Source organism: Stegastes partitus, unplaced genomic scaffold, assembly GCF_000690725.1.
Source record: "Stegastes partitus isolate 25-593 unplaced genomic scaffold, Stegastes_partitus-1.0.2 Scaffold1080, whole genome shotgun sequence".
In the NCBI taxonomy this organism is placed as follows: Eukaryota; Metazoa; Chordata; class Actinopteri; family Pomacentridae; genus Stegastes; species Stegastes partitus.
In genome coordinates this window covers 27,461-37,413 of record NW_007578811.1, presented here as the reverse complement: position 1 = coordinate 37,413, position 9,953 = coordinate 27,461, and the positions used below count along the sequence as shown (strand labels likewise).

The 9,953-nt window shown below is 42.0% G+C and overlaps 1 protein-coding gene across 1 annotated transcript; it reads right to left on the bottom strand.

The window, feature by feature from the left end:
- Nucleotides 1-631: 631 nt before the first annotated feature.
- serpinf1 (serpin peptidase inhibitor, clade F (alpha-2 antiplasmin, pigment epithelium derived factor), member 1) lies at nt 632-9,953 on the bottom strand. The gene is made up of 8 exons (XM_008295838.1): nt 9,888-9,953; nt 6,389-6,449; nt 5,560-5,755; nt 5,133-5,288; nt 3,904-4,107; nt 2,553-2,692; nt 2,271-2,481; nt 632-1,107 (listed from the first exon to the last, which is right to left on the bottom strand). Exons 2-8 carry the CDS (start codon nt 6,446-6,448, stop codon nt 857-859), a joined length of 1,218 nt encoding a protein of 405 aa, XP_008294060.1. The 5' UTR covers nt 6,449; nt 9,888-9,953; the 3' UTR covers nt 632-856.

Below are 9,953 nucleotides of genomic sequence, written 5' to 3'. Positions count from 1 at the left end.
GGGGAATGGACCAGAAAGTAGCTCTGAGCCTGGTTCTGCTTCTGTTGGAGGATTTCTTTGTCCGTCTTTTTAAAGGAAAGTTTTTTGGTTCCTTCAAACTGTAACCAAGTGCTGCTAGAAAATAATCTAAAGAAATGTTGGTTTGTTAGGTTCTCTGTTTAAGATCGATAAGGTCTTCACCGTACTGTGTGAAGTGCTAAGAGATGACATGTTGTTAATCTGTATAACTAAAACTGAACTGAATGGAAATAAACAACCAGAGGGCTGCAGGTGGCTCGGTGGTCAGCATCGTTGCCTCGCAGCTAGAAGGTCGCCGGTTCGCATCCTGGTGTATCTTTCTGCATGGAGTCTCCATGTTCTCCCCGTGCAGCGTGGGTTCTCTCCGGGTTCTCCGGCTTCCTCCCACAGTCCAGAAACATGCTGAGGTTAATTGGTGATTGTAAATTGTCCGTAGGTGTGAATGTGAGTGTGCTTGGTTGTCTGTCTCTAAGTGTAGCCCTGTGATAGACTGGTTACCTGTCCAGGTGAACCTGCCTTCACCCTGAGCTGGGATAGGCTCCAGCCCCCCATGACCCTGGTGAGGATTAAGCGGTGTATAGATGATGGATGGATAAAGAACCAGAGAGACGTGTTTGGCTTCATCGTCACGTTTATTTCTTTTCTTTTTTTTTGACACCGATGACAATATTTGATTTCTTAGAAAACAATCCGGAGCATCGTCAGCGTGTTTCCCGTCAGATTAACATGATTTCAACATGAAAAGTAAAAATCAAACCAGAATCAAACATCTTCGCCCACTCCTGCCAAACACCTGAATCCCTCCTAGGACCTGCTAAGAGACAGAAGTGAGGACGAGTTACATCCGCAGGTCTTTGGGGTTCACCACCCGGCCGATGAACAGCAGCGCCCCCGACGCCTCATCCCGGATCAGGTAGAGGAAGGGTCGGTCCACTCGGTACGTCAGGTGGCTGGGCGTCGTGGTGGTCGCCGGGTACTGGTTTCCCTCGGGCACCGTCTCCATGACGACCTTGTGATTGACGCTGCTGAGCTTGGCGGGCTGAGCCGAGATCTTCTCCATGTCTGGGTTGTTGAGCCAATCAGAGAGGCCTGCAGGGAGGGAGGACGGAACAAAGTTCAAACAACCTGAAAGTCAGATGTATGGAGGCTCACCAACGACTCAAAGCTCACGTGGATCGATGGTCATTAACAACCCAACACTCACCTAAGTCAAGACACGAAACTCACACAAATCAGAGTTTGTCAACGACCCAAAACTACGACTTAAGGAGGCTTGTCAATGACCTCCATGATGAATTGAATCTTGTCAAAAACCACAACCTTGTACAAACTGAGACTTGTCAACAACCTAAAACTCCCTGGAATCCACGCTGGTCAACAACCAAAAACTTGTCCTGATTGAGATCCGCCAGTGACTAAAACTTCATCAGTCAATGTTCATAAATTGAGGATCAGCAGCAACTCAAAACTTGCTCGTCAGTGAAACGAAACTTATTTAAATTGAAGCTTGTCAGAAACCCAAAACTCACACCAGTCAAGGTTCGATTAGGGGCACAAATTTTGGACAAATCAAGACTGATCAACAACCCAAAACCCCGTGAATCGAGGCCCATTAACGACCCGGAGCCATCGTGAACCAAGCATCAGGTACGATCGGTTACAGGTAGCGACACTCTGGGAAGCTCTGATTCTCACGGATGGATGGATGGATGGATGGATGGATGGATGGATGGATGGATGGATGGATAGATGGATGGATAGATGGATGGATGGATGGATGGATGGATGGATGGATGGATGGATGGATGGATGGATAGATGGATTTAGCTTAAAATGTGAAGATTTCCTGCTTTTCTATGTTCAACATATTGGTCAAATGACAGTCGTTTGGTTGTGCTGTTGGTTTCAGTTAACTTGATCAGTGCCTGCGTCTTTATTTCACAAAGCTCCTCTGATCACTCGACACAACTCAGTACAAATAAGGATGTTTGAACAGATTCTGTCATTTCCTGAAATGCTTGCTGACTATTCTCTGCAGTGGTTTAATCTGAACTTGGTGCTTCAGTGAGTATTTGGGGCAGCGGGATGAAGACTTATTGAGTTTCCCATCGAAGTCTTGGCCAGCTGACGCAACGGCCCACAGGCATCTGACAAAGTTCAAACCTGGACGTTAGCCTGTAAGAACACAACTGTGCAGAACCGACTCTTCCGTCTGAGCCTTTATTTGCTGGAACCCGGTGTGTCGGACTCACCGAGGTCGCCGAGCAGCGGCAGCAGGTCGGTGGAGTAGCTGAGCCTCAGGGAGGGCAGCGTCAGCGACACCTGGGCGGGAAGCAGCGTCATGGACAGATCCTGGACGAACTCGGCGGTCAGACTCTCCTCCAGCAGCGTCATGTTGGCCGTCACGTCGTCCGGCAGGAACACGAACATGCTGACGTCGTCCTGCATCTGTATCTGAGCGATCTGGACGAGGAGGAGACCCGTCAGAGAGTGTCCCAGGAAACGGGGAAGTTTGAACGTTCGAAAACACTCACCGTGCAGCTCAGGTCGGAGTCGGCGCCCATCTTCACGGGGTAGTTGTCCTGCTGCATCACGGGAACTCGGACCGGTGCCGCTCCGTCCACCTGGAAGCTCTCCAGCCCGCCGCTCTGGCTGAAGCGAGTCACCCACTTCCCTGTTGGACGGCAGAAACGGAGGCATCACTGGTGTTCCTGTTCCTCCGTCTGTACTGAAAGCCTGCTTCCGCCTCAGTTTACAAACCTCTATTTAATGCTTCACAACTGCAAGCATCACAGAACCAGCGCTGACGGCTTGAACAGAAGAGCACACGAGTACCATTAAATGTACAAACACAAGTTACTGAATGTATTCATCGCCGCTAAAGCAAACAATATGGGAGTAGGTACCACTGAACACAGCAAAACTCAACCTGCTGAGACAGAACTCAGATTCTGGTTCCCACATTTCTGCACCAAACTTCAGACTGATTGGTTTCTACAATAATAGCAGCTATGAACTGCTTCGGCTTCCTTCTGCAGGCCAAAGCCATTGTTTTAATGCACTGAAATTGACATTTTATAGCATAAAAATGTCTTTAACGTGGTGCTAATGAGAATCCTATTCAGGAGAACGAACATCCATAAACTAGGGCACTTCCAGGGGATGTACTCGGAGGAGCCAGAGATGGTATAAAAAGTTGGATAAACCCTCCATGATGTCGCTCAGTGTGAACCCACTAAAATAGAACTTATAAAGCCCTTTTTTTTTTTTTTGTCAACATCTTCACCAAATTTTTTAACAACTCGTAAAAATTGTACATTTTCAACAGGCAATGAGTGAATCCTTTTACCTGCCAAACCAATCTGAACCCTCTCCAAAGCTTTCTTAAGGTGGATTAAATGAGAAACACATTCAGGAGAACTAACAACCACAAAACAAGGGAACAGCACTTAGAGCGGCATATCACATAAAACTGGATAAACCCTCCGTGACATTAAATTATCTGAAGCTCAGCGTGAAGCTACAGATAGCTACGATGACAACCTACGATTTGGCTCATGAAGCTCATTTTACAGACTCTGATTAACACGTATCTCATCCAGAACGGCACCTGATTGGTAAAAGTTGTGCGTTGAACCTCTTCAAAATGACTAAATGTGTTTAATGAAAACCACATTGAGCAGAATCAACGTGCATTTTTACAAATATGAAGCAACCAAAAGCTTTCGCATTTTAATACAACGCCACACGTTTTCTTTGCAGCACATAAATTAGTTTGTTTCGGTGACGGATGCTGCTGCTACCGTCCTTGGCTGTTCCTGTAAACGCAGCGTAAACCAGCAGGGGGCGCTGCAGCGACAGTCCGATCGGACGGCGGCGGCGTACCTTTGAAGTAGGCGGCGCTGACGGTGTTGACGCCCGAGTTTCGTGGGAGGGGCTTGGACAGGAGGCGCTGCACCTTCCCGCCCGTCTCCTGAGACACCCAATCGTTGATCTCCTTCACGTCTTTGGCTCCGCCCAGCAGCGCTTTGGGCCGGACGCCGTACTGCTGCTCCACCAGCGCGAAGAAGTCCTGCTTCAGACGGAGACCTGGCGGCAGAAGATATTCGAAACTGTTGAGCTGAAAACATCACAAACCAGCTTTTGTATATGTTCATGTAGACAGGATCCAAAGCAAACATTAAATACGGTGTGTTTAGTTATGTTGTTGTTTTGTTTTTTGTTTAAAAATAAAAGTAAAGACAAAACCATAAAAATACAAAATCAAGTTGCTTTTTTAACAGATTTTACGTCCAAAATTTAGTCTCTAGTTTCAGATTTTGAGGTCTGGAGTGAAGAACAAACCTCAAAGAACCGCTGATGGCATCTGGTTCTGTTTTGTTAAAGGTCAGATCATATCTACTACAAGTGTTTTCCGTATTCATTCAGATTAAATCAGCAAAATAATCATTATTCTTACAGACACTTGCATCTCTTTCAAACGTATATTAAGGATTGCAAACTGGTTCTAATGGAAACAATCTTTTCAGGTTTTCTCTCTGCTGCTAAATTACAAAAACAGTTTTTTAAAATGCTAATTTGTTCTTTGACAGCGTTTGACGGGGCTGCTGCTGTTTTTACTGGATTTAAATCAGTAGAAGAACAAACCATCACTTCACTGATATTTGACAGAAACAACGTACGCATATTGAGGATTGTAAAATAGTAAAGATGGTCCATTTTTAACAGCGATTTTACAGATTTTTCCTGTTTTTGTCAATTACAGATAATATCTGGTAAAATCACAGAAAATAGTTCCAGTTTACGTGTTAATCCTAAAAATCACACCGTTTTACTGTATTTAAATCAGCTGAACACATCTCTATTTTACTTTTTTTTAAATCATTTTTGATGTCAAAGTATTGCAAAGTTTTTTTAAACAAATTTTTTGTGGCACCTTTGTTATGGATTTCTGTTCCTACACTGTTCTGTCACAGCATAACTTCATTTTTAAAAATCCTTCTATCTTCTCTTTTTGTTGACAGCAGACGTTCGACACTTCAGAGTGTCTTGAGGCAGAATTAAATTATTAAAACATTCAGCTTCCGTCCAGTTTCCCGTCCAGGTGGACTCACGTCGGGCCAGGTAGAGCCGGGCGGCGCTGCTCAGGCCTTTCCCAGGCGCCCGGACGGCGGCCAGCAGCTCCTTGAGGGTGTTGTGGAGCTGCTGGTCCTGCAGGTTGTGATACCTCAGAGCCCGATGAAGCTGCCGCTCAGCCGCCTCCGAGCCTCCTGAAGGATACAGAAGATCTGATGTAAGAGGGGCAGTCACATGTTCCCGGAAAAATACAAACCTGCCTCGTCACAAAAAGACAAAACAAGCAGAAGGAGATGAAAAGTGTTTTTTATCGTTCAGGCGCTAAATGTTTATTTTGTTTGTAATGTTGGAAACTTTAAATGAAGCTCAGTGGAGGTTCGTTTGGACATCGGAGCAACAGACTAAACTTCCTGATTGGACCTCGTAGGCAAAGTGAAACCAACTCTGAATGCAGTTTGTGTTTACCCATGGACAGCTGAGTCAGCGCCGCCGACACGCTGATCGGAGACAGGAAGATGTTGGTTCCGGTTTCGCGACTCGCCAAAGCTCGGAAGAGGTTGTAGCCGAAGTCCGAGGTGGCGGCGGCCATCTTTGTCGTTGGCGTCGTGAAGAGCTCCACATGTTCCTCCTCGCCTCCCGTCTCCTCGGCGACCGCGTCCGGCTGTAACGGACCAATGAGGCGACAGACAACAGACCTGCTGTGAGACACTGGACGATCAAACCGGAGCCCGATGGAGCAGAACGAGGTTGGAGTTTAGTCAACAGTCTGTGAGCCTCTGAACCGAAAACACCACCAGCAGGTGTTTTGGACAATTAATTGCATTTGGACCAATTTTGAGTAATTTTGGACAATTATTGAGACATTTCATGTTAATGTTTTGGTCATTTTGGCCTTTTTTGTGTTATTTTGGGTGATTTATGAAACATTTTGGATGAAATAATCTTTGTTTTGACAAATTTTGAGTAATGTTGTACAGGACTGAGAGGAAAATCCAACCTGCTGGATCAATAAATAAATGCAGCACGGATCAGAACCAGAGAACAGAGGAGCCAGTTGTTGGAAACACATTCAGCTGATGGTGGAACATCTTTCTACATCTGAGGAGCAGAACTAGAACCAGTTCTCTCGTCTGTGTTGCCTCCATTTTATACTTAAAAACGCGTCGATTCCAGGATTTTTCAAAGACTTAAACTCTCCAGTGTTGGAAAGTTCTGGTGGTTGTGGTTCCACACTGAATGAAAACGCGACAGGAGGGTGGAAATGAAGCCGACGTGTACAGACAGGTGAGCTCACCTGAGCCTGGCAGACGCTCAGGAAGAATCCAAACACCAGCAGGAAAGTTGTTCGCTTCATCCTGAAACACAAACACAAGACGAAGCTGTTACCTGTTGGGTTAGGTGGAACATGTTCCATACCTGCTCAGTCCTGTTATTAATTCATTCCTGCATCTCCACCAGCTGCACAGTTTGCTCTCAACCTTTGGTTCATTTTAAACACACTCCTTTACGCACATCTGCAGCTGCACACAGACGACCTATTTTACTTTCTTTTTGCTGTTATTTTTGTCTGAATACCACAACGAAACACATAAAACTGTCCAAAACTACTCAGAATCTTGTCTGAGATTATTCAAAACTACCTGAAATCTGTTTGAAATGACTCGAAATGCAACCGAAATAACAGAAGCTTGTCCAGAACGATTTAAAACGTGTCTGAAACAACCCAACTTTACCGAAAACGACAAAATCTTGTGCAAAGTGATTCAAAGCCACTTGAAATCTGTGTAAAACAACTCAAAAGTTGTACAAAATGTATCAAAAACTACAAGAAATAGGTCCAAAATAATGAAATATTATCAAAAACAATCAAAATTAGTCAAAACCTTTTCAAAACTTAATCAAACTTTCCACAAATCTACATAAAACAGCTTAAAAACTTTTCTAAAATAAGAAAAATCTTCATTTTACTTCTGCTTTCTGAGCATCAAACACGAAAATCTGCATTCTGGGAATTTTTTGCACAATTTTGCTCATTTTCTGCAAAACTTTGGTCATTTTTTCCCATAGTTTCTTCCTTTACTGCCCTTAATTCACTTTCTGCAGCAGTTTACGGCGTAAATCCACCAGACTCTGACCATGACGGCGTTCCTGTGGATCCGCAGCTCGTTCAGCGTCCGTCTGAGCTCAGGATTCGTTTTATTTTGATTATAAGACAAAGACAAACTTTTTCTTCTTCTTCTTGCCTGAAACCTGCAGCACACAAAGCTGCTTTTGTTCTGCACATCTGGACCTGGTCGTCGCGGTTACGCAAAAAAACAAAAGTCTGTCATTTAAAACCGCAGACCACACACACACACACACACACACACACATACACACACACACACACACACACACACACACACCACAAGACGCCTGATGGGAAATCCAGACGTTAAAACTTCTCGCCGAGATTCTTTTCTCGCCGCAGTCGGGACAAAACGAGTTTTTAGGAGAGTTTAACCCGTTAAATTATTTTATATTTCACTGTTTTAATGTAATTATGTTGAACAATTTAATGTGATTTAACAGTTTTTGTTGTAATTACAGAAAACATCCAGTGAAACGACAGAATTCATTTACACGTTGAATTGTATTTAAATCAGCAAACAAATCCTTATTTAAGATGTTTTCTCTTATTTTCAGAGTTTTTGAGTCTCATTCGAGGCGTCTTTACGTTAATTTATGACACATTAAGAATGAGATGTTTTGTAAGTTTAGATTTTCATGTTTGCTTCAAGAAATTCGATTTTACTGCTTGAAGGGAGAAACGTCCTAAAGTTAACGCGACGCTTTCTGCTTCTTGTGTTGCAGCTTTTTGTTGATTCCTGTCAGAACATCCAGCAAACAATGATTTTAATCCAGTAATTTTCAATCTGTGGCTGTGAACAGCTGAGAAAATCCCATTTTTAAAAAAAACAAAAACTCAATTTTTGGGGCATAAACTTTTTTTTTTTAAAACAATTTACAGGAATTTTTTTTTACATTTACTTCAATTTATTGATTAGATTAAATTGTTAAATTCAAGTTTAATGATGTAAATATATTTATAAAGTGTGTATATCTTAAATTAAAATGTAAAAAATAGTGTAAACAAACAAAAAACTAACTAAGAAAAAAAAACATCTCATAAAAATGCAGCATTTCTCCAGAATTACAAAACATTTTCTGGCTTTAACATGAGATCAAGAATAATTTTATTGATTTATTGATTTGTTTTTACCCATAAATCTCCTCCTGAAGCATTAAAAAGCCAAAAATACTTGATCTCAGTTGAGAAAACATGTAAACTACTGACTGAGCTGTTTGTTTGTTTGTTTGTTTGTTTGTTTGTTTGTTTGTTTGTTTGTTTGTTTGTTTGCTGCTGGGACACAACGTGTGATTGAACGACGTTTTTCCAGCGTTTTCTGAGCTGATCGTCGTTTGGATTCAGATCAATCTTCTGACTTTTGGTTTTCAGGCTGATGTTCGGTTTTCTTGCTCAAACTTGTTTTTCTCTTCATCAGCGATTTTTCAAAGTTCAGCTCCGATTATTCTGCAGAGAAATGTTGATCTTGGCTCCAAAGGTTTTACGACCTGAAATAACCTTCAGAGCAAAAGGATTTAAAGTCAGAACGCTTCATCGGCTCTGGAAGAAACACGGATCCTGTAAAAACCACAAAGAACCGACGACAGAACCTCAAAAAAACTCAACAAAAAACTACAACAATGAAACACTGGAGCGTCCAGAACAACAGCACATATCTCGATTATTACTGTTTTTATTGTTTTCTACTGATTTAAATTAACTAAAAACTGATGTAAACATTATTTCTATGACCATCAACATGTAAATTAAAACCTTTTACTGGATTTTATCTGTAAAATAACCATTTACAAAATTATTTGAGTTGAAGATTTTTTGCTTACAAATTAGAGCAAATATCTGAAATATTTTTGATTTTTATCTGATTTATGATGTTTTTAAATCTGATGACACAGACGTGATGTGAACAATGTCGACAGTTTGTTTTGGTTTTTATACTTAACATGTAAATTCATATTTTCCTGTAATTTAATGAAACAAGTCAAATCTTTAACAAAAACTGTACAAACTGTATTTAACATTTTAAATCATTATGATACAAAACCTGCCTTTTAAATAAATGCAAATATCTGACAAATAATTTGTTGATTTGTGGATTTAAAACCAGTCAGACTGATTAAGAATAAAACACCATAACTCATGAATATATCTGTAAAATGATCACATTAATCAGATTTTAAGGAGAATTACAGATAAAATGTCGACTTTTTGTCACATTCACTCCGTCCAGCTTTGATTCTATTGAGCCACAACGTGATGAAGAAGTTTGTTTGATTTGTGTTGAAACCGTCTGAACTCTGCTGCTGTTGCATCAACTCTGGTTTTATTGGCACAGAACTGAGATGGAAACTCTGAGCAAGAGCAAAACTGATCTCAAGTCTGGAGACACAACAACAACAACAACAACAACAACAACAACAACAACAGTAAACTGTTGAAAGCTGCAGAACGAAGCTGCGACTTCACTGAAGCTGAACATCGAAGCTTCTCCGCAGCTTTCAGCTTTTTGATGGATCAAGTTTCTGGGTCACAGCTGCAGCAGAACCGCGCCTCTGCGCCGATAAACTGATTTTTAATTTAAAAAAATTTTTTAACGGAAACTCGAGAGTTTAAAGTTGTGCGTAAAAGCGCAAAATGCGCCAAACAGCGCGCAGATAGCGTCACTCACCTCTGCGCTCCGGGACGGTCCACGTCGCTCTGCTGCTGCTGCTGCTGGAGGAGATTATGAAGATGA

What these genes read in the sequence shown, in the direction of transcription:
- serpinf1 (XM_008295838.1), bottom strand. Translation starts at nt 6,448, where the DNA reads ATGAAGCGAACAACTTTCCTGCTGGTGTTTGGATTCTTCCTGAGCGTC. An exon ending in TGAGCGTCTGCCAGGCTCAG is followed by an intron (nt 5,756 to 6,388) that starts GTGAGCTCACCT and finishes GGTCCGTTACAG; the next exon opens with CCGGACGCGGTCGCCGAGGA. An exon ending in GCCGCTGCTCGGCGACCTCG is followed by an intron (nt 1,108 to 2,270) that starts GTGAGTCCGACA and finishes CCCTCCCTGCAG; the next exon opens with GCCTCTCTGATTGGCTCAAC.